This window comes from Eubalaena glacialis, chromosome 8, assembly GCF_028564815.1.
Source record: "Eubalaena glacialis isolate mEubGla1 chromosome 8, mEubGla1.1.hap2.+ XY, whole genome shotgun sequence".
Classification (NCBI taxonomy): domain Eukaryota; kingdom Metazoa; phylum Chordata; class Mammalia; order Artiodactyla; family Balaenidae; genus Eubalaena; species Eubalaena glacialis.
Window position 1 is genome coordinate 90,558,655 of NC_083723.1, and position 24,481 is coordinate 90,583,135.

The window sequence follows — 24,481 nt, forward strand, 5'->3', positions numbered from 1 at the left end:
CACACAAGATAAATATAATATTTCATAAATTAGATGGTACAGTAAAAGTGCCTAAAAAACAGCATGTGTTCAATAAGAATTAGTTTAAATCATCCCGGCAATGGGCATAACAGTCATTGATAAAATATTAATTAAGGCAGGGCCAGCACTAATTGTAGTCTCACCCAGTTTGAATTTCTCCAATTTATACAGAAACTATAAGAAAACAATAAACATAATATTTAACTCCAGCTATACAGATAAACTGTTTTACAACATTTCCTTAATCTGCTAGCTGAGTGACCTTGTAGACAAGGTCAAAAAGGGAAATGACTCCTAGATTGGATAAGCAACAGACAATTAGAATGTTTTGGTGGGGCAGGGAGGGAGAGAAGATGAGAGGACATTAAATAAAGCTTCTTAAAATTAATAAGCATTTATCTTATTAATAGGTAAATAGGCAATATTGACTTTATAAATGTTGACTATTTTATAAGTGGAAAAGACTGAACTTGTTCAAAGGTAAAATGTTGCTTACATTAAAAATTTACTTAAAGTGACAAGAGAACTAAGTACATAATCACTATTGGTAATAAGAAGGTTGTTAAAGGATGATTTTCAAAATGGTAAAATACTAAGTGAAAATATGTTAAAGATTTTATTTAACTTATTAATTAATGAGGGTAATCTCGGGTGGCCTCTGCCTGAAGTGGCTTGAAGCAGGATTTCAGATCCCTGGCCAGAGATTCAAGTCAGGCCATGGCAGTGAGAGTGCTAAATCCTAGCCACTAGACCAGCGGCCAGTGACAAGGCCCCGGCCTGTCAGTTTTGTAGAAATAAATTTCTACAAAGAGACGGAAAGTAGTAAAATAGGTAAAGTGTTTATTAGGAGGAAAAAGAGTACATGTGGATAGACAAACGGGTGGGCTCAGAGAGAGAGTTGCGCCCTCATGGTAGTTTGAATCACTTATATGGGGCATTTCTTCTAGGCTTCCTTTGGCCAATCATCTTGCTTTGCCTGGTTCTGAGTTCATATTTGGTTTATCTCAGGGTCCCCCTGTGTGTGTGCGTGCATCTCTTAGCCAAGAAGGATTCTAGCGAAGAGGCCTATGAATAGGTTGACATCACTCCCTTTTTGACCTCCAAGGAGCCTCTCGGTGCATGTATAGCCAGGAAGATCTCCTTGACCTTGAGAATGAGAAACATGTGGTCTCTATCTTTTATCTGTGCAGGGTGCAGCTTCTCTCTCGCTCCTGCTATTTTGGAGTATCTGTCCACAGGGGACAAACCCCAGCAGCTCAGCCTGAGGCCCAACTATCTCCTGCCTCAAGGGAACCAGTAAGCTATTGCAACCTGTTCAAAAAAGAATCAGAACAGATGTATGTAAGGCAATCAGGAATCCTGAAGTAAATTTGCTAATAGATGCAAAAAAATAGATCCTATAGGCGCTAAATTATAATGCTAGAATCATCTTTTCTACAGAGAGGAAATCAGTTGTGTTTCTATGACAAAATTTATTTACATGCCTACGAACAAGAATTATATGCATTTTACTATCAGTCGGTTTTCTATAATGTTCTGAGTTACAAAATAGCTAAATCAAGGACAGTTCAAAGCACAGGTCCCAAGAGAATCAGATAACCTGAAGGGAGAGCCAGGCAATGCCAGAGAGTCCATTGAAAGGATACCCAGTAATCGCGCCCATTTCAAAATCTTTCACAATTCTTCCTGATGGGGTTTCCTAACAGGACATTAAGGAGAAAAACTAACAAAGTCTTGGGTTAAATGAAAATTTACAATGCTTGAAATATTTTATAATTTTTTAAAAAGACATGTGAAAATCTATAAGAAATTGAATAATCCAGAAAAATCATAAATTTATTTTCTTAGATTCTTCTTTGTCACATTCTTCAAATAAACCTGGTTACTCACTATACACAGTTCAGATGGGAACTGGAAAAAAGAGAAAGATAAAGAAAAGTAATAAATTCTATTCATATACCCTCTCAATCATCTGCCAAAAATTATATTTAAAAAAGTAGTGTTATATATATTATTTTATAAGTCCAGATGATCAATGACAGGCTGAAGCTTTCCCCAATCTTGTGTTAAAAGATGATTGGTTGGGAGACCTTCAAGATGACGGAGGAGTGAGACGTGGAGATCATCTTCCTCCCCACAAATACATCAGAAATACATCTACATGAGGAACAACTCCTACAGAACACCTACTGAATGCTGGCAGAAGACCTCAGACTTCCAAAAGGCAAGAAACTCCCCACGTACCTGGGTAGGGCAAAAGAAAAAAGAAAAAACAGAGACAAAAGAATAGGGATGAGACCTGCACCAGTGGGAGGGAGCTGTGAAGGAGGAAACGTGTCCACACACTAGGAGCCCCTTCGCGGGCGGAGACTGTGGGTGGCGGAGGCGGGAAGCTTCGGAGCCACGGAGGAGAGCGCAGCCACAGGGGTGCGGAGGGCAAAGCGGAGAGCTTCCCGCACAGAGGATCGGGGCCGACCAGCACGCACCAGCCCAAGAGGCTTGTCTGCTCACCCAACGGGGCGGGTGGGGGCTGGGAGCTGAGGCTCGGGCTTCGGAGGTCGGATCCCAGGGAGAGGACTGGGGTTCGCTGCGTGAACACAGCCTGAAGGGGCTAGTGCGCCACAGCTAGCCGGGAGGGAGTCCGGAAAAAGTCTGGACCCGCCTAAGAGGCAAGAAACCATTGTTTCTGGGTGCGCGAGGAGAGGGGATTCAGAGTGCCGCTTAAAGGAGCTCCAGAGACGGGCGCGAGCCGCGGCTACCAGTGTGGACCCCAGAGACGGGCATGAGACGCTAAGGCTGCTACTGCTGCCACCAAAAAGCCTGCATGCAAAGCACAGGTCACTCTCCACACCTCCCCTCCCGGAGCCTGTGCAGCCCGCCACTGCCAGGGTCCCGTGATTCAGGGACAACTTCCCTGGGAGAACACAAGGCGCGCCTCAGGCTGGTGCAATGTCACGCCGGCCTCTGCCACCCAGGCTCACCCCGCATTCCGTACCCCTCCCTCCCCCCGGCCTGAGTGAGCCGGAGCCCCCGAAACAGCTGCTCCTTTACCCCGTCCTGTCTGAGCGAAGAACAGACGCCCTCAGGCGACCTACACGCAGAGACGTGTCCAAATCCAAAGCTGAACCCCAGGAGCTGTGCGAACAAAGAAGAGAAAGGGAAATCTCTCCCAGCAGCCTCAGGAGCAGCAGATTAAATCTCCACAATCAACTTGATGTACCTGCATCTGTGGAATACCTGAATAGACTACGAATCATCCCAAAATTGAGGCAGTGGACTTTGGGAGCAATGATATATATATATTTTTCCTTTTTCTCTTTTAGTGAGTGTGTATGTGTATGGTTCTTCGTGTGATTTTGTCTGTATAGCTTTGCTTTAACCATTTGTCTGAGGGTTCTCTCTATCCGTTTTTTTCTTTTTTTTGGGGGGGGTTTCTTTTTTTTAGTATGGTTTTTAACGCTTGTTACCATTCGTGGATTTTTTTTCACTTTGGTTTCTCTCTTCTGTCTTTTTTATTTTTTTAATTTTTCATAATTATTGTTTATTTTTTATTTTAATAACTTTATTTAGTTTTATTATTTTTCTTTCTTTCTTTCTCTTTTTCTCCCTTTTCTTCTGAGCTGTGTGGCTGACAGGGTCTTGGTGCTTGGGCCGGGTGTCAGGCCTGTGGCTCTGAGGTGGGAGAGCCAAGTTCAGGACATTGGTCCACCAGAGTTCTCCCAGCTCCACGTAATATCAAACGGCTAAAGCTCTCCCAGAGATCTCCATCTCGACACTAAGACCCAGCTCCACTCAACAACCAGCAAGCTACAGTGCTGGACACCCCATGCCAAACAACTAGCAAGACATGAACACAGCCTGACCCACTAGCAGAGAGGCTGCCTAAAATAATAATGTCACAGACAGCGCAAAACACACCACTGGCAGTGGTCCTGCCCACCAGAAAGACAAGATCCAGCTTCATCCTCCAGAACACAGGCACCAGTCCCCTCCACCAGGAAGCTGACACAAGTCACTGGACCAACCTTAGCCACTGGGGGCAGACACCAAAAGCAACGAGAACTACAAACCTGCAGCCTGCAAAAAGGAGACCCCAAACACAGTAAGTTAAGCAAAATGGGAAGACAGAGAAACACACAGCAGATGAAGGAGCAAGGTAAAAACCCACCAGATAAAACAAATGAAGAGGAAATAGGCAGTCTACCTGACAAAAAATTCAGAGTAATGATAGTAAAGATGATCCAAAATCTTGGAAATAGAATGGAGAAAATATAAGAAACGTTCAACAAGGACCTAGAAGAACTAAAGAGCAAACAAATTATGATGAACAACACAATAAATCAACTTAAAAATTCTCTAGAAGGAATCAATAGCAGAATAACTGAGGCAGAAGAACAGATAAGTGACCTGGAAGATAAAATAGTGGAAATAACTACTGCAGAGCAGAATAAAGAAAAAAGAATGAAAAGAACTGAGGACAGTCTCAGAGACCTCTGGGACAACATTAAACGCACCAACATTCGAATTATAGGGCTCCCAGAAGAAGAGAAAAAGAAAGGGACTGAGAAAATATTTGAAGAGATTATAGTTGAAACTTCCCTAATATGGGAAAGGAAATAGTTAACCAAGTCCAGGAAGTGCAGAGAGTCCCATACAGGATAAATCCAAGGAGAAACACGCCAAGAAACATATTAATCAAACTATCAAAAATTAAATACAATGAAAACATATTAAAAGCAGCAAGGGAAAAACAACAAATAATATGTAAGGGAATCCCCATAAGGTTAACAGCTGATCTTTCAACAGAAACTCTGCAAGCCAGAAGGGAGCGGCAGGACATATTTAAAGTGATGAAAGGGAAAAACCTACAACCAAGATTACTCTACCCAGCAAGGATCTCATTCAGATTTGACAGAGAAATTAAAACCTTTACAGACAAGCAAAAGCTAAGACAATGCAGCACCACCAAACCAGCTTGACAACAAATGCTAAAGAAACTTCTCTAGGTAGGAAACACAAGAGAAGGAAAAGACCTACAAAAACAAACCCAAAACCATTAAGGAAATGGTAATAGGAACATACATATCGATAATTACCTTAAATGTGGATGTATTAAATGCTCCAACCAAAAGATACAGGTTTGCTGAATGGATACAAAAACAAGACCCATCTACATGCTGTCTACAAGAGACCCACTTCAGACTTAGGGACACATGGAGACTGAAACTGAGGGGATGGAAAAAGATATTCCATGCAAATGGAAATTAAAAGAAATCTGGAATAGCAATACTCATATCAGATAAAAAAGACTTTAAATAAAGAATGTTATAAGAGACAAGGAGGGACAATACATAATGATCAAGGGATCAATCCAAGAAGAAGATATAACAATTATAAATATATATGCACCCAACATAGGAGCACCTCAGTACATTAGGCAACTGCTAATAGTTATAAAAGATGAAATAGACAGTACAACAATCATAGTAAGGGACTTTAACACCCCACTTTCACCAATGGACAGATCATCCAAAATGAAAATAAATAAGGAAACACAAGCTTTAAATGATACATTAAACAAGGTGGACTCAATTGATATTTATTGGATGGTCCATCCAAAAACAACAGAATACACTTTCTTTTCAAGTGCTCATAGAACATTCTCCAGGATAGATCATATCTTGGGTCACAAATCAAGCCTTGGTAAATTTAAGAAAATTGAAATCATATCAAGTATCTTTTCCAACCACAACGCTATGAGACTAGATATCAATTACAGGGGAAAATCTGCAAAAAATACAAACACATGGAGGCTAAACAATACACTACTAAATAACCAAGAGATCACTGAAGAAATCAAAGAGGAAATCAAAAACATACGTAGAAACAAATGACAATGAAAACACGACGACCCAAAACCTATGGGACGCAGCAAAAGCAGTTCTAAGAGGGAAGTTTATAGCAATACAAGCCTACCTCAAGAAACAAGAAACATCTTAAATAAACAACCTAACCTTACACCTAAGGCAAGTAGAGAAACAAGAACAAAAAACCCCAAAATTAGCAGAAGGAAAGAAACCATAAAGATCAGATCAGAAATAAATGAAAAAGAAATGAAGGAAACAATAGCAAAGATCAATAAAACTATAAGCTGGTTCCTTGAGAAGAGAAACAAAATTGATAAACCATTAGCCACACTCATCAAGAATAAAAGGGAGAAAACTCAAATCAATAGAAATAGAAATGAAAAAGGAGAAGTAACAACTAACACTGTAGAAATAACAGAGAATCATGAGGGATTACTACAAGCAAATATATGCCAATAAAATGGACAACCTGGAAGAAATGGGCAAATTCTTAGAAGTGCACAACCTTCTGTGACTGAACCAGGAAGAAATGGAAAATATAAACAGACCAATCACAAGCACTGAAATTGAGACTGTGATTAAAAATCTTCCAAAAAACAAAAGCCCAGGACCAGATGGCTCCACAGGCGAATTCTACCAAACATTTAGAGAAGAGCTAACACCTATCCTTCTCAAACTCTTCCAAAATATAGCAGAGGGAGGATCACTCCCAAACTCATTCTACGAGGCCACCATCACCCTGATACCAAAACCAGACAAAGATGTCACAAAAAAAGAAAACTACAGGCCAATATCTCTGATGAACATAGATGCAAAAATCCTCAACAAAATACTAGCAAACAGAATCCAACAGCACATTAAAAGGATCATACACCATGATCAAGTGGATGCAAGGATTCTTCAATATACACAAATCAATCAATGTGATAAACCATATCAACAAATTGAAGGAGCAAAACCATATGATCATCTCAATAGATGCAGAAAAAGCTTTCGACAAAATTCCACACCTATTCATGATAAAAACCCTCTAGAAAGTAGGCATAGAGGGAACTTACCTCAACATAATAAAGTCCATATATGACAAACCCACAGCCAACATCCTTCTCAATGGTGAAAAACTGAAACCATTTCCACTAAGATCAGGAATAAGACAAAGTTGCCCACTCTCACCACGATTATTCAACATAGTTTTGGAAGTTTTAGCCACAGCAATCAGAGAAGAAAAAGAAATAAAAGCAATCCAAATTGGAAAAGAAGAAGTAAAACTGTCACTGTTTGCAGATGACATGATACTATACCTAGGGAATCCTAAAATGCTACCAGAAAACTACTAAAGCTAATCAATGAATTTGGTAAAGTAGCAGGATACAAAATTAATGCACAGAAATCTCTTGCATTCGTATACACCAATGACGAAAAATCTGAAAGGGAAATTAAGGAAACACTCCCATTTACCACTGCAACAAAAAGAATAAAATACCTAGGAATAAACCTACCTAAGGAGACAAAAGACCTGTATGCAGAAAACTATAAGACACTGATGAAAGAAATTAAAGATGATACTAACAGATGGAAAGATATACCATGTTCTTGGATTGGAAGAATCAACACCGTGAAAATGACTATACCACACAAAGCAATCTACAGATTCAATGCAATCCCTATCAAACTACCAAGGCATCATTTTTCACAGAACTAGAACAACAAAATTGCACAATTTGTATGGAAACACAAAAGACCCTGAATAGCCAAAGCGATCTTGAGAAAGAAAAACGGAGCTGGAGGAATCAGGCTCCCTGACTTCAGACAATATTATAAAGCTATAGTAAACAAGACAGTATGGTACCAGCACAAAAACAGAAATATAGATCAGTGGAACAGGATAGAAAGCCCAGAGATAAACCCACGCACATATAGTTACTTTATCTTTGATAAAGGAGGCAAGAATATACAATGGAAAAAAGACGGCCTCTTCAATAAGTGGTGCTGGGAAAACTGGACAGCTACATGTAAAAGAATGAAATTAGAACACTCCCTAACACCATACACAAAACTAAACTCAAAATGGATTAAAGACCTAAATGTAAGGCCAGACACTATAAAACTCTTAGAGGAAAACATAGGCAGAACACTCTATGACATAAATCACAGCAAGATCCTTTTTGACCAACCTCCTAGAGAAATGGAAAAAAAAAGAAAAGGAAACAAATGGGACCTAATGAAACTTAAAAGCTTTTGCACAGCAAAGGAAACCTTTAAAAAGACGAAAAGACAACCCTCAGAATGGGAGAAAATATTTGCAAATGAAGCAACTGACAAAGGACTAATCTCCAAAATTTACAAGCAGCTCATGCAGCTTAATATCAAAAAAACAAACAACCCAATCCCAAAATGGGCAGAAGACCTAAATAGACATTTCTCCAAAGAAGATATACAAATAGCCAATAAACACATGGAAGAATGCTCAACATCACTAATCATTAGAGAAATGCAAATCAAAACTACAATGAGGTGTCACCTCACACCAGTCAGAATGGCCATCATCAGAAAATCTAGAAGCAGTAAATGCTGGAGAGGGTGTGGAGAAAAGGGAACCCTCTTGCACTGTTGGTGGGAATGTAAATGGATACAGCCACTATGGAGAACAGTATGGAGGTTCCTTAAAAAACTAAAAACAGAGCTACCATATAACCCAGCAATCCCACTACTGGGCATATACCCTGAGAAAACCATAATTCAAAAAGAGTCATGTACCACAATGTTCATTGCAGCTCTGTTTACAATAGCCAGGACATGGAAGCAACCTAAGTGTTCATCGACAGATGAATGGATAAAGAAGATGTGGCACATATATACAATGGAATATTACTCAGCCATAAAAGGAAACGAAATTGAGTTATTTGTAGTGAGGTGTACGGACTTAGAGTCTGTCATACAGAGTGAAGTAAGTCAGAAAGAGAAAAACAAATACCATATGCTAACACATATATATGGAATGTAAAAAAAAAAAAAAAAGAAAAAGGTTATGAAGAACCTAGGGGCAGGACAGGAATAAAGACGCAGATGTAGAGAATGGATTTGAGGTCATGGGGAGGGAGAAAGGTAAGCTGGGACGAAGTGAGAGAGTGGCATGAACTAATATGTACTACCAAATGTAAAATAGATAGCTAGTGGGAAGCAGCTGCAAAGCACAGGGAGATAAGCTCAGTGCTTTGTGAGCACCTAGAGGGGTGGGATAGGGAGGGTGGGAGGGAGACGCAAGACAGACGAGATACAGGGATATATGTATATGTATAGCTGATTCATTTTGTTATACAGCAGAAACTAACACACCATTGTAAAGCACTTATACTCCAATAAAGATGTTTAAAAAAAAAAGATGATTAGTTGGAATTCAAAAATAGACAAAGAAAATATTAAAATGGCCAATAGGCACATGAAAAGATGTTCAGCATCCCTAGTTATTAGGGAAATACAAATCAAAACCACAATGAGATACCATTTCACACCCATTCGAAGGCTATTATCAAAAAGCAGAAAATAACAAGTGTTGGTGAGGAGGCTGAAAACAGAAAATAACAAGTGTTGGTGAGGAGGCTGACAAAAATTGGACCCCTTGTGCTTTGCCAAAGGGAATGGTGAGCCACTGTAGAAAACAGTATAGTGATTCCTCATAAAGTTAAACATATGATCCAACCATTCCACTTCCAGGAATATACCCAAAAGAATGGAAAGCAGTTCAAACAGATACTTGCACACCAATGTTCATAAAAATTGTCGACAAAGAAAAAGGCACAATGCCAGAGTTGTGGGTTTCTGTTTTATTCAGGGAGCTTTCTGAGGACTATAGCCTGGGAAATAGCCTCTCAGCTCTGAGGCTATGCTCCTAAGAGGTAGGAGGAGAACCATATATATATGATTTTGGCTAGGGAGTGCTTGCAGTCAAGCATACATCTCAGTAAAAGGTTATTGCTAGTCACAAGAATTAGATATCTCAGTTAATGATTTTAGTGCTTTTCTATGTATGGGAAGATTCAAGAATCTGGGTTCATTAAAAATTTTTTGAGAGGTATCTCTAACTATCTAAGGGGTCTGTTTTTCCAAAGCACAGACTGCCTTATCCTGTTTTTCATCCTGAATTTCTTTCAGGGTGCACTGTCAGTCAGCTACTGCAATGGCTAATGACTTGAACCTTTTATCCTTATAGAACTGGATGGTGGGCAACATCTTTGCTTTACACAACATTATTCCCAACAGCCAAAAAGTAGAAATAACCCAAGTGTACATCAACAGATGAATGGATAACAAAACGTGGTATTATAGGGGAGGGAAAACTTCCTTTTACCTTTGTAGGCTCTGTGGCTGGGCCTAAGAATTAACCTGACAAAACAGATCAACAGGAGAAAAACATACAAATTTTATTTCATATTTTTTCATGTACACAGGAAATCTTTAAAAGGAAAATGAAGACTGGAAGAAACCATTAGGTTCCAAAACTTAAGTACCTTTTTAAACAAAGAATGAGAAATTGTGCAGATGTGACAAGACAAAGGGGTTTGGGGTAGGGGCAGTAAATTATGGAACAGTGACTTGAAAATATATGAGGGAAACTAATGGAAGTTATTTTAATAGGTTTGTTTTATTTTAGTAGATTTGTTTATATAGATCCATTTTGGTGTAGGTTCCCAGTCTCCAGTGATAAGAATGTTCTTCTCTTCCTGGTACAGAGAGGGCACCTGTCTCATGGGAAATTTTATGATCCACTTTTAAGTAGAAAGAGGGAGATCAGAGATCCCTTCCTGGGACTTCCCTGGTGGTACAGTGGTGGTCTGTGCTTCCATTGAAGGGGACACAGTTTCGATCCTTGATCAGGGAATTAAGATCCCGGATGCCAAGCAGCACAGCCAAAAAAAAAAAAAAAAAAAAGAGAGAGAGAGAGAGAGAGAGAGAGATCCCTTCCTGCATCTGTAGCTTCTCAAGTGCTTTCAGCTCAAAATAATTAATATGCCAAAGCGGCATACATTGGGATGGCATGTTCTGCTCCCCTTCAGTATATAGATACTGTAGGGGAGAAACACTTTTCCTTCTACCCTTCTAGGGTTTTTTAGCTGGTCTAATAATCAAGTTGGCATAAGACAGATTAACAGGAGAAAACCAATTTAATTTTGTACATATGGGAGTCCATAAAAATATGAGACCCCAAAAGCAAGTCAAGCAGTAGAGGCTTATATGCCATCCTGAGCTAAGGAATGGGATAGGGCCCTGGGGCTTCAAAGAGGAGGAAGGTGATTCACAGGACAATAAGAAGAGCTGATGTCTGATGATTAGATGTTTGCCCTGCCATACAGGTAGGTCATTCAGTTAAAAAGTTGTCTCTGAAACCATAATTCAAAAAGAGACATGTACCACAATGTTCATTGCAGAACTATTTACAATAGCCAGGACATGGAAGCAACCTAAGTGTCCATCAACAGATGAATGGATAAAGAAGATGTGGCACATATATACAAATGGAATATTACTCAGCCATAAAAAGAAATGAAATTGAGTTATTTGTAGTGAGGTGGTTAGACCTAGAGTCTGTCATACAGAGTGAAGTAAGTCAGAAAGAGAAAAACAAATACCGTATGCTAACACATATATATGGAATCTAAAAAAAAAAAAAAATGGTTCTGAAGAACCTAGGGGCAGGGCAGGAATAAAGATGCAGACATAGAGAATGGACTTGAGGACACGGGGAGGGGGAAGTGTAACATGGGATGAAGTGAGAGAGTGGCATGGACATATATACACTATCAAATGTAAAATAGATAGCTAGTGGGAAGCAGCTGCGTAGCACAGGGAGACCCGCTCGGTGCTTTGTGACCACCTAGAGGGGTGAGTTAGGGAGGGTGGGAGGGAGACGTAAGAGGGAGGGGATATGGGGATATATGTGTACGTATAGCTGATTCACTTTGTTATACAGCAGAAACTAACACAATATTGTAAGGCAATTATACTCCAATAAGGATGTTTAAAAAAATAAAATTAAATAAATAAAAAATTTTAAAAGTTAAAATCACCCTAAAATTTAGTGCTTAAAAAAAAAAGTTGTCTCTGGTGATAGCTCTCTCTCTGAGCTAGGCCCCCTATCTAAATTCTTTTAGGTAGTTAAGGGGGGAAGTTTCAAAAAAAGTGCTTCCTGAGTTTTAGGGGCTTTGATTATTCTCAGCTCAAAATAATCCACATGCTAAAGTGGTACATTTTAGGTAGACTTGTTCCTAACCCCTTCAATACAATGCAATATGATTCAGCCTTAAAAAGGAATGAAATTCTGATACATAGTATAATGTGGATGAACCTTGAAAACATTATGCTAAGTGAAGTATTGTAAGATTCCACTTATACGAGGTACCTAGAATTGTCAAATGCATAGAAACAGAAAGAATAGAGGTTTCCAGAGACTGAGAAGAGTGGAGAATGTGGTTATTGTTTAATAGTGATGGGGTTCAGGACACACTACTCCAAAATAGGACAACTTGGCATACTGAATATTTCAAGCTGAAGGAATCTTAGAATGATGTGTGCAAAAAGGACTTTCTGACCTACCTCTGACAAAGTTTTAAAACCCTCATGTGAGAGGTAATGTTCCTGTATCTGGAGAAAAGGAGCAGCGTCCTTATCTCTAAGAAGAAAGGACACTGAGAAGAATCTGAACTAACTGGCCTTGCTAGGTTTCCCCCAGTTTACCACACTTGGCTCACCTTTGTCCTATCACATCTTCCCACAACTTTTCCTTCTTCATCACTTCTGGCATGAAAACGCTCAGGTTTAACCATTTCTTTGAGTCTTCATTTCCTTATGAAGGCTCCCATGTCATGTGCTTACATTACATTAAATTAGTTACATTAAATCAGTTTGTATGCTCTTCTCCTGTTAATCTATCTTTGTCAGTTTAATTTTCAGACCCATCCAGGGACCTTAAGAGAGTAGAGGAAAACTTCTTTTCCTCGCATACTATATAGGCACAGAGTTCTAGAAAGTTCTAGAAAGAAACAATGGTGGTGGTTGCACAATGATGTGAATATACTTAAGGCCACTGAATTGTACACTTTTAAAAAGTTAAAATGGCAAATTTTATGTTGTATATATTTTACTGCACACACACCAAAGAAGATCATTGGGTGGAAGTCAAGTAGGTTTTAAAGCTTTTTCAGAGCTCCAAACACTCCAAGCTGTCTTCCGTTTTTTCCTCTCAAGTTAATTGTTAAGCATTTATTGAGAGCTTTTGTACTAAACACTGTGCTAGGCACAGCAGAAAATTCAAAATGAAGCATCTTTCTTTCCCTGAAATCCATCATTTAGTTTTCCTAAATTAAGATTAAAGGAAAGCTGTTCAGTTTTCAATATGGTTTTGTGTTCTTTTGTTGGGAAAGTGTTGTTAATAGGGGTGCTGGGGGGGGGGAATCTTTCTTTTTACAAATAAATAATTAAACAAAGTTAAATGGATTTTTTAAAACGTGGGACTTCTTTAATATGCTAGTATGTATTTTGAATCTCCAAGACAGGGACTTAGTAAAGGGCATTCCTAAACTTATTTGATCAGGAATTCTTTGTCCTCTTGGAGCCCAATTAATTAATATCTCCCTTGTACTGTGCCTACAGAAGCTGAGCTACAGATGTACCAGCTATGGAGAGAATTCTCTTTATGCAGGGCTATATATGTTACGCAAGCTGTAATTATGATACGAATGTGCAGTTTATTTTATCCCTAAGTGTTCTAGCATGTGCACATGATTATTTTTAACATTTTTTTACAAATTAAAAATATAGATTAAATGTTAAATAGAGACAATAAAAGTAATTTTCTAAAGTAATTTCTTACCTCAATTTAGAGTTCACTATCTCCTTTAGATGGCTTTTAATGTTCTTTTTAAAAAGTTATTTCCATTTTGGGGAGAAGGACTTGCTAATGGAGATTTTGCAGAAAATGTGATGCTGACTTTGTGGTCTGTAACTTCTAAACATTTTTAATTAACAAAAAATAAAGCACAAATTCTCATTTTTTTTCTTGATAAAAGTACAATATTTCTACTAAGTTGTACCAATTAACAGCTGTAAGGACCTGTGATAGTATCCGTGCCTTTGGATAATTGCACTATATTTTGCAGCTTGTTCTTAATCCATGATTTAAAATACGTCTCCATTTCTCCCATTACTAGACCTGGACTTCACATCATAACCTTCAACAATATACTCCCGCATTTTCTACATATTCTCTAATTTTATACCATTTCTTCTACAATTAAACATGGTGGACCAATTTAAGTGAAATGGGTATCTGATTAAAGCCAAAGATACAGCAAATCTGAGCCCATTTCATGATTTTACTGTTGGTCCCAATTATATTTTCATTAGTAGTATCACTTTCATGTTTATAAAATATTGACTAAATGCATTAGGATATTCAAATAATTACATGCGCATTACAAAGGGACGGGGTTATGAAGCTGCCAAGATTAAACATTTGGCTGTCAGGCAGAAGGCCCTTGTGATGGTGTGAAATGTTTATCAGTGAAGGATGAAAGTGTACACTCAGCGTAGGAAAGGGTATTTAGCTGTGTGAATGCACAGTGGATGGAGGTGCAAGTTTTCTGAAAGTAAAGCATTCTAAAGCTGGCAACTGCCTGAAATAGAGAAACAACATCCTATGTGAGTTCAAGGATTAATTCCTACTGGATGACTACAGAGGCCTTCATGGAGGAGGACATATTGGGGCTGGATTCTGAGGGATAAATAGGATTCCCACAAATTATTCCAGATGGAGGAGAGAGGCTAAGATGTGAAAATACATAGTACGTCTGGGAAAGTCATTTGGTGGCGCAAAGGGTAGAGCGAATGAGGATATGGAAGTGAAATGAGACTAGAAAACAATAGATTGAGGCCAGATCATTAATGATGACAATTTTAGACTTTATTCTCTAAGTAATTGGGAGCTGAGGAACATTTTTGAGCAGAGGGCATGATCTGTGTTTCAGAACAATTACTCTAGTGGACCCACAGGGAATAGATGAGTCTGGAATAAAGCAGGGAGTCTGGGAGCCTAATTAGGATGTTATAATTGTCTAGTGAGAAATGATGAAGATTTGATTGAATGGAAAGGAAGCAATAAATAGGAGAGGCATTTCAAAAAGAAAATTAACTGAGCTTGGTGAGCAAATCAATTAGAAATGAATTTGGATGTAATAAACAGAATTTCTGCTGACTAGGGCTTAACACATAGGGACTTATTTTACTCAAGTAAATGCAGGTGGCTGCTGGTGTTGGTGCAGAAAATTGCCAATTGTTGGGCTGCACCCCACAGGCCTCAGGAGGCCTGTGCTTGCCCAGCTTCAAGACCAAAGAAAGAGCCCGGAGTCAGCAACAGAGACATCGGTAGTTTAATGGATGGGGGAGAACTTACACGTCTGAAGCAAGGTCCTGGAGCGACACCCACCCCCTGGCCGTGGAAGGCGGGCAGGACATGGTGGCAGACTTCCCTCCTCGGGGGAAGGAGAGATCTCCAGTTATAGGGGAATTGGGTCAGGTAAGCTCATTAGTTACCAGGGAAACCAGTAGAGGGGCACGCCCCTCATTGCCCCTTTGAAAAGAACAATCACTAACTGGAACCTGGGGCAAGTATGTAGGAAGGTCAGTCACGTGTGTAGGGTGTAGGTGAAGCAGACACTGAGTGGGCAGGGGATGTACAGAGAGCAAGAGAACAGCCATCTTGAGTGGCCTGACCATACACCAATATCAGGGACATTTCTCAGTTCTCTCGGTTTTTGCCTCATGCTATTGAACAACCCTCTCTTTCACAGCCAACTCTAGGTGTCATTGGCCAGAGCTGGCTCACATGGCAGCCTCTACCTGCATTGGAGGCTGGAGAAGTGGGGGACCGGAGGGCCTTGATTGCCTAAGACTGCCCATGGTCCATAACTAGGGGCTGATCACAAGGTCTTTTTGGAAAAAGAAAAAGTCAGCATGGAATCAATAGGCATTGGATATTAGGTGGGCAATTAATAGAGTTTGCCACAGTGGCTAATTGGATATAGGGTGTGCAGGGGATTGAATAGTGTCCCCCTAAAATTTCTGTTCACCCAGAGCCTGAGAATAAGGCTTTATTTAGAAAAAGGGTCTTTGCAGAAGTAAATAAGGTAAGGATTGTGATAAGAACGCTACTGGATTAGGATGTGCCCTGTATACAATGACAGTGTCCTTGTAAATATCAAAGATAAAGCCAGACAGTAGTTAAAGTCGTAAGGACAGACTTTAATCGGTAATAAACTATCACAATAGGGAAGAGGCTCCTTCATGAACTGAATTCAATTTGTGCAGAGGTGATGGGGTGTTCTAAAGGCAGAATGAAGGCGTAGGGAAAGAGAAAGGTAGGGGTTTGAGAAGAGTCAAGGAAGCAGAAGTTTATAAAAAGTGTGAGGGGGAGGGAGATTTGGTCCATGTGAAATTCATCTGGGTTTGTTAACTGGCACTTATCAGACTTAGGCTCCTACCCTCACACAGAGCCTGGGAGAAAAGGCCCTATCTTCAGGTGTTGGCTGGAACAAACAGTAAATTCTTTTGGCAGCCTTGAGTTTTCTGAGGCAGGAATTTAAGAGGGCTGGACTGGTCATCCTAGGAATTCAACCTTGAACTGTTAGAAACTACACTAGTGTTTATTCAAGTCTTTGTGTGTAGGTGGGAAGGGAGGATGGAAAAATCATTGGTGCTGAGACTGCAGTTTTAATAGACCAAGGTAGAGGCCTGGTCAAGAAGAGAGCTTAAAGGAGCCTGCCTAGAGTTTGGTAAAAGAGAGAATCTTTGTCGTAAGAGACAGACACAGTGAAGAGGGCCATGTGAAGATGGAGGCAGAGATCAGAGTTATGCTGCCCAAACCAAGGAACACCAGGAACCATCAGAAGAGGCAAGAGGCAAGGTAAGATCCTCCCACAGAACATTTGGAAGGAGCATGGCTCTGCTGATATTTTGATTTTGAATTTCTGGCCTCTTGAACTCTGAGAAAATCAATTTCTGCTGTTTTTTTTTAATATAAATTTATTTATTTTATTTATTTATTTTTGGCTGCGTTGGGTCTTCATAGCTGCGTGCGGGCTTTCTCTAGTTGCAGTGAGTGGGGGCCACTCTTCGTTGCAGTGCGGGGGCTTCTCATTGCGGTGGCTTCTCTTGTTGCGGAGTACGGGCTCCAGGTGCGCGTGGGCCTCAGCAGTTGCGGTGTGTGGGCTCCAGGGCACATGGGCTTCAGTAGTTGTGGCTCACGGTCTCTAGAGCGCAGGCTCAGTAGTTGTGGCTCACGGGCTTAGTTGCTCCACGTCATGTGGGATCTTCCCGGACCAGGGCTCGAAGCCGTGTCCCCGGCATTGGCAGGCGGATTCTTAACCACTGCACCACCAGGGAAGCCCAATTTCTGCTGTTTTAAGCCACCTAGTTTGTGGCAATTTGTTCCAGCAGCTCTAGGAAACTAATATACAGGGTGAAGGAGAGAAGCTTCAAAGCATAGGAGCCTGGGAAGACATCAATACCGTGGGTTGAACATGGTGACTAAGAGACATCTGGGAAATATTCATGAGGGGATGTTAGGCAGGGATTGGGGTTATGGATTAAGGCTTGAAGAGTGAAGAATAAAGAGACTGCTGTAGAAAGAAAAGTAAACTTCATCAAACAATAGTTTATAACTTAGAACATAAGTATAGTGCTGAATTGCCCACTTCAACACAGTTGTTTCCCTCCCATTTCCAAAGTCTATTTCTGTATGTCAGGGGTAGAGAGAAAGCTAGCATCATTGAGGGTTAATGAATTTGGTTTATAAGGACCAACAAATTTCCACAAGTTTGGAACGAGTCACTAGCAGTGCTTTAACTTCCCATTTGCCCTAGTAACAAATTTAGCAGCCCTTTCTAAACTTTACCATGGATTACTGTCTCTTAGTTTTTTTAATAAGAAAACAATAAACACTAACTATAGCATTGCTATATCCTCAGTGCTCGTAATGTAATTTGTTCATATTTCTAGTATTATATTTGTCCCAATGCATTGTAATTCTCATTCTGTCTCCCACTCTAAATTGTGAGTTTCTTGAGAGCAATGCACCATTTTATTTCATATTTGTATCTCAATTACCTAGTGCAATATTCAATACTTTAAGTAATTTATGTAATAATTGTTGCATGAATTGAAATAACAATAGTAGTTAAGGGCCAGGCTCTGGAGCTAGACCACCTAGGATAAACCTTGGCTCTTACATATTACCTTTGTGACCTTGGGCACATTACTAAACCTCTCAGTGCCTCAGTTTCCTCATCGTAATCTGGAACAAGACAATCCTCATAAAATTGTTGTGACGATTAAATAAATTAGCACATTTAAAGCACTTAGAAAAGTACTAAGTATATGGTAGATGCTCAATACATGATCAATATCCATAAATATGGTATTGAATTAAGTAGAATAAAGCCTTCTGACATTCCATACTGCTATCCAAAGTAGGCCTTCCGTATTTTCTTTTACATCTTCCTATTTCCTTCCTGACAATACTATAATCTGTAGATTCACTTACTTGTCTACTGACAAATCCCATGAGGGCAAAAACCTTGTCTGTTTAGTTTTCCACGCATTCCATGCTTAACCCCTCATTTGCATACAGTAGAGATTAGCAGCAGTTTGTTAAAGGAATAAATTGATGAAGGATCCATTTCATTCAATGATCATTGAATGACTCATCTGTAAAGTCTAATTGAACTCTTTCTCACATAGCTAACATTTGTCGACTGAAAAAAAAAAAGCACAAGCTAAAAGTTGAGGGTTATGTTTTATTCGGCGGACAAAACTGAGGACTTAAGCCCGGGACACAGTATCTCAGCTAACTCTGAGGGACTGCTCCGAAGAGGCAAGGGGAGAAGCCAGGACATATAGGAGTTTTTGCAACAAAGACCAGGTAGTTGAAACATTGGAAGATTATTGTTAATTAAAGAAAGCCAGATATCTTGAGTTAAGGAATTTAGTGCTTTTCTATGTACGGGAAGATGCAAAAGTCTGGGCTCACTGAAATCAACCCTTTGATACGCACCTCAGCTATCTGGGGCCAGTATCCTGTGCTTCTCATCCTGAGTCTCCTCAGGATATACCATCAGGGATGGCTGCAGTGGCTGACTGCTAGATGGGGGTACAAATCCTGCGTCCATCCTGAGTTCCCTCAGGGCTCACCATCAGGGCGACTGTAATGTGAGGGCTTGATGACTGCAACATCCTTTGTTTAGTGATATGGCAGGTGGCATTTTTAGTTCACACACTGAAACTCCTTCTAGTTTGAAGTTCAAAGAACGGCAATGTGCCATAACAACAGACCTCCAGGCAGATCTGAGAAAGAAGGACTTCCTCTTATTTCTAGGACTAACTACCTGAAAATAGGATAATATCTTATATCACTACGGGAACATACTCATTTTATCTCCTGTTTCTGCTCTTCAGGGCAGTTTGACATTGGAACAACTAACAATAATATTATGTTCTTGGAGAAAGACTGATGACTCACGTGTGAGAGGGTTCAGGACAGGTTCAGGGGAGCAAAATTTGCCACCCTGAAATGCTTTGTTGGTTTGCAGATTATTTCGAGCTGAAAACAATCAATGCCCAAAAGACTCAGGAAGAAACTTTGACATTCCCCCTAGATACCTAAAGGAATATAGATAGAGGACCTGTTCCAGGAAGGGAGCTATCACCATAGAAAAACTGTAGTATGAACTAGGTGTGGTAGACAGGGAAGAACTGAGCAAAGTCTGTAAAATTCTTTTCTATGTCCCATTGTCTCTGCATGACCCAGCAAATATTTGTTTACCAAAGATTTCCTTTTTCATCTTCATGGGAATTGCCTTCCTCCCCTTTGAAGTCCCCAACCACTACCCCCAACATTCTCTTTTGTCTTTATCTGAAGATGGTATGTAAAGTGAGCATTTTGGCTATTTTGGTGAGTTACTCAGTTTTCCTGAGTCTCTTCCATGCATACATGTTACTAAACTTTTGTTTGATTTTCTCCTTTTAATCTGTCTCACGTCAATTTAATTCTTAGATCAGCCAGAAGAATCTAGAAGGATAGAGGAAAATTTCTTCCTCCCCATGTGAACAAAGAACCAATGAGTGTTGCTTACCACCCAGTTCTACAATGGTTAAGTCATAACCCACAGCAGTCATGACCAACAGTGCAATCAGAGAGGAATTCAGGATGAAAAACAGCAGGAGGTACTCTGTACTTTGGATAAAGAAGTCCTTAGGTAGTTAGATGCGTACCTCAGAAGAATTTCAATGACCCCAGATTCTTGCATCTTGCCATATATAGAAAAGCACTAAAATCATTAACTTGAGATATTTGTTCTTTGTGATTAGCAGTAATCTTTTACCAAGATGTATGTTTTCCTGCATGTATTTCTTAACCAAAAAAAGTCATATATAAACTGGCTCCTCTCCTACTTCTTCAAAGCTATTTCCTCAGGGCTGAGAGTCTGTCTCCCAGGCTATAATCTTCAGTAAGACCCTGAATAAAACTTAACTCACAACTCTTTTTTTTTTTTTTTTTTTAAGATGTTTAAAAGAAGCCTTTTATTAAGCACAAACAACTTTTATACATTATCAATACAAATAGGAAAATGTTTTTTAATGAATATGATATATCAAAAATCTGAAGGTTTTCTTCATACTGACACAATAAAAATACTCAATTTTGAAGGAGAATTACAAACTAAAATTTTGAGGACACCACTGTCTACTAATAACAGTTTAACTATAGTCTAAATTTACTACATCACTTGGGGAGGAAGGGCAACCATTTTTTATAGAGAGAAGTTCTAAACTCTTATTAGCACCATTCAAAGCTTATTATCAGTTATTCATCTACAAACTGACAGGTCAGGTAAAGCTTTAAAGCAAGTTTTCAGTGCAATGTTTACAGTTCCTTCTTTTAAGATACTTGGAGTCTATGGTCTCAAAGCATGTTAAATAATTCTGCTTGGTAGTTACAAGATGTTAACATGTGGAGAGAAGTGTGTAATGGAAAGAAATGAGGCTTATCCTGGCTGTGAAATGCATCTTAACATATTGTAGCTAATGCTGCAGTGTGCCAACGACATGCGGGATTATGAACTGCAGATCTGCGGGAAGAAGGCAGCTATTAGCTCTCTGTAGTCATCATTTCGGGATGTCTCAGCTGCTGCCTTTTGAGACTAACTAGTTTCATCCTGTCTCTGATGTGTTCTGCAGTAGAAGCCATGTCACCTGGACTCCCAAAATATTGTTCAGTTCCATCAGGATAAACCACAGGAACAGTTAGTCTATCTAAAAGGGATTTCCCAACTGCTTCAATTTCATCAAATTGCTCCTCATCATTAATAGCTTCAGGCTTTTCTGGACAGTCTTGCAAAATCTTTTCAGCATTTGAGTGAAATGCAATAGCCATTTCCAGCCTATGTACCCTCTCTTCAGATGCTATTGTAAATTGTTTCCATACTCTGTTCAGTCGAGGAAGTGTATCCCCAGATGATCGAGAGGTGCAGCGCAAAGACTGGCACAGCACAACTGTGGCCTGTAGCAACTGTCTTCCATAGTCATAAGTGCTCTGTGCAACATCAACAAATTTTCTATGCTTCTCCAGTAGAACTTTCGTTTCCTGAGCATCATCACCCAATCTGATGTGGGTCTTAAGAAGAGCATCCAGAAGTTCACTTAGCCATCCTACTGCCTGGGCAGCATCTTCTTCACATTTAAACAACTGCACCATCTGAAGCATCTTTAATCTTCGCACATCTACCATGTCTTCACATCTTTGTTTCCTAAGCTGCATATCTTCCAACACTCCTTGTATGTGCTCCACATTTTCTTTATTTTCAATGGTTACATCCTTTCCATAGGCCCAGGATGCCTGATTGGAGATCTGATCCAGAAGACCTTGACCTTTTTCACGCAAACCTTGCAATCCTACATCAACACTTTTCAGCTTCTCTTCAAGCAGTTTTAAAGTTTGCTGAATCGATGCTCCATCCACTGGTGCTACATCTACGCACAACATCCCTAATAAGCCATCCAACTGCTGAGACAAATCTTGGGCAACACCATGAAATTCAAGAGCTGCTTGCAAGAGATTCTGCCTAAATTCCAGCTGACTGGCCTGTCGATAACAAACATCACTAAGTTGTTGCTGCAGCGACTTCAGTTCCACAAGATCTTCCTCATCCCCAGCATTTAAGAGTGCTGCAATTTGCTGATTAAGTTCCACATAAACTGCAAACCATTCCTGCATCACCTTCTGTTGAATCTCTTCTAACTGTGTACGCTTACTACGTTGCCTACAAACTTCCTGGTAGCGGGTATATTGCTCTCGCAGTGAATCTAATAATTTCATAACCTGTGGCTGTGCAAGCAGTTCATCATCCATAGGAGACCACGAGACCCCTCCGTCTGAGCCATTAAATCGACGCTGCTGTAATTCGGATAACAATTCATGTCCTGTCTGAAGAACAGTTTCAGGATCAACTGATGGAAGAAAGTTTAAATCCACAGACCTTTCTTTCTCTTGCTGATTTCCTTTATCACTTCCATTGTTAATCAAAGCAAGTTCATCTAATAATGATGTAGATTCCTTTGTAAACTTCTCAAAAACCAGCCTCTTATTTAACCAGTCCATATGATCATAGGTGAGACTCCAGGCTATAATCTTCAGTAAGACCCTGAATAAAACTTAACTCACAACTCTTATGTTGTGCATTTTTCTATAAGTTGACACCCTACACAGGGTACCCCCAATATACAGCAGCTTAGCATATTAGATATTTTTAGCTGATGAAATTTGAAAAAATCATGTGTAGGAAGGACTTTCTTACTTTCCCCTGAAGCAAGTCATAAAATGCTCATGTGAGAAGGGCGCTCCCTATACCTGGAGGAAAGGAGTATCCTTATCTCCAAAGATAAAGGGCCAAGGAGAGGAATCTGAATGCACAGCCCTTTCTAAGTCCCACTCCCACCCCTACCCCCTGGCACCCCTTTTACTGTACAGCCCATATTGTTTATCCTGTTGTGTCTTTCCTGGACTTTCCACTCTTCATCAAACCCAGCGTAAAAACACTCAGGTTAAATCATTTCTTTGAGTCTTCATTTCCTTATGAAGGCTCCTGTGTCACATAAAACTTACATTAAATAGATTGCTATGCGTTTTTCTTGTTAATCTTTCTTTTGTTATAGGCGTCCCAACAGAGAACTTAGAAAGGTAATGGAAAAAGATATTCTTCCTCCCCTCCACTGGAATAAAGTTTATTTTATGTGAATTTTCTTTTTTTTCGATGTGATTCATATAGAGGGGAATTCAATGATGAAGAATTGGCTGTTTTTAAAATCAATCCCTCTTTTGGGACTTGAAGAGGATTTGGGAAATAAAAACTAATAGAATCTTTACAGTATTAAAAGTTTCCAAACCAAAATGCAAGCTAGTCTTATTTACCAGAAAGCCTTTCCCGTTGCTTCGTTCTGACGTCCTTCTATACATTTGTCCAGAGAGGACAGCAATGAAGGAGGAATATGTAAACATTTTAATCATTTCTAACTTGCCATCTGTGACAATTCACAGTGCTGAAATCAGAAAGGATGGGATCACTTTTCCATTTCTTTAAGGTCACCAAGGACAGACAAGCTCAGGACATACTGTATTTGTCAGAAGCAAAAGAGATGACTGGGGAGGTGGCAGTGACAAATCTGTTCTAGGCTTAGCTCATTTTACTGAAGAATGTGTGTCCCCTTCTGACATTTATCAAAAGAAATTCAATTTTATAAAAAGAAGGATGTCAAATAATAGTACATATCTAACACTCATTCTGTGGCTGTCAGAAGGCCAGATGGGGCAAAAAGGAAAAGGGTAGATGGAAGAGAAAGTCATGCTGGCAAGAAACAGAAAACCAAACAGGGTGGAAGGTCAGTTCTAATATACTTACATGCTTGAATACATTTCTAATTAAATCACCTAGTTTTGAGATCCATATTAATGTCTGGTTCACACTTTGGAATACTGTTTTTCATTTTCTTCAAATACAAGGAATGACACAAAGTAAAGGTTTTGTGTCTGTGTCTGTGTGTGTAGTTTTGTTTTTTGTTGTTGCTTTATTTTATTTTATTTTATTTCTGCTACATCAGGGAAGAAGGCTAATGAAACCTGGTAAAATCCCACAGCACCAGGTACAATGAAATGCACCCCGTGGGCAAGCAATCAATACTTCTTATGGTGATGATGATGATTTTTCTCTGGCAGGAAAGGATATTCTGGGTCAAGGAACAAAACCAAAAGTTGTGACAGAGGTGGTAGAAAAAGAGAAGTCAGATTAAGATCAAAGGAAGGGATTCTATTAGGAGACTAATGATGAGGCTAGCAAAACACTGTAACAAGTGATAGTGTTTTCCCATACTGCATAAAAATATTGGATTCAGCTACAAATTAAATCTCATTCTCAGCGAGGGGTTTCTGCAGGACACAAACAGTTAGGTTGCTGTCTAGAGAAGGCAGGAAACTTGATTAACAGATCCACAAA

The 24,481-nt window shown here is 39.6% G+C and overlaps 1 protein-coding gene across 1 annotated transcript; it reads right to left on the reverse strand.

Moving 5' to 3' along the window:
* Window positions 1–20,671: 20,671 nt before the first annotated feature.
* Window positions 20,672–22,607, reverse strand: LOC133096367 (SEC14 domain and spectrin repeat-containing protein 1-like). Its single transcript, XM_061197937.1, has one exon. It carries the CDS (start codon window positions 22,591–22,593, stop codon window positions 21,085–21,087), a length of 1,509 nt encoding a protein of 502 aa, XP_061053920.1. The 5' UTR covers window positions 22,594–22,607; the 3' UTR covers window positions 20,672–21,084.
* Between the last annotated feature and the right edge of the window lie 1,874 nt (window positions 22,608–24,481).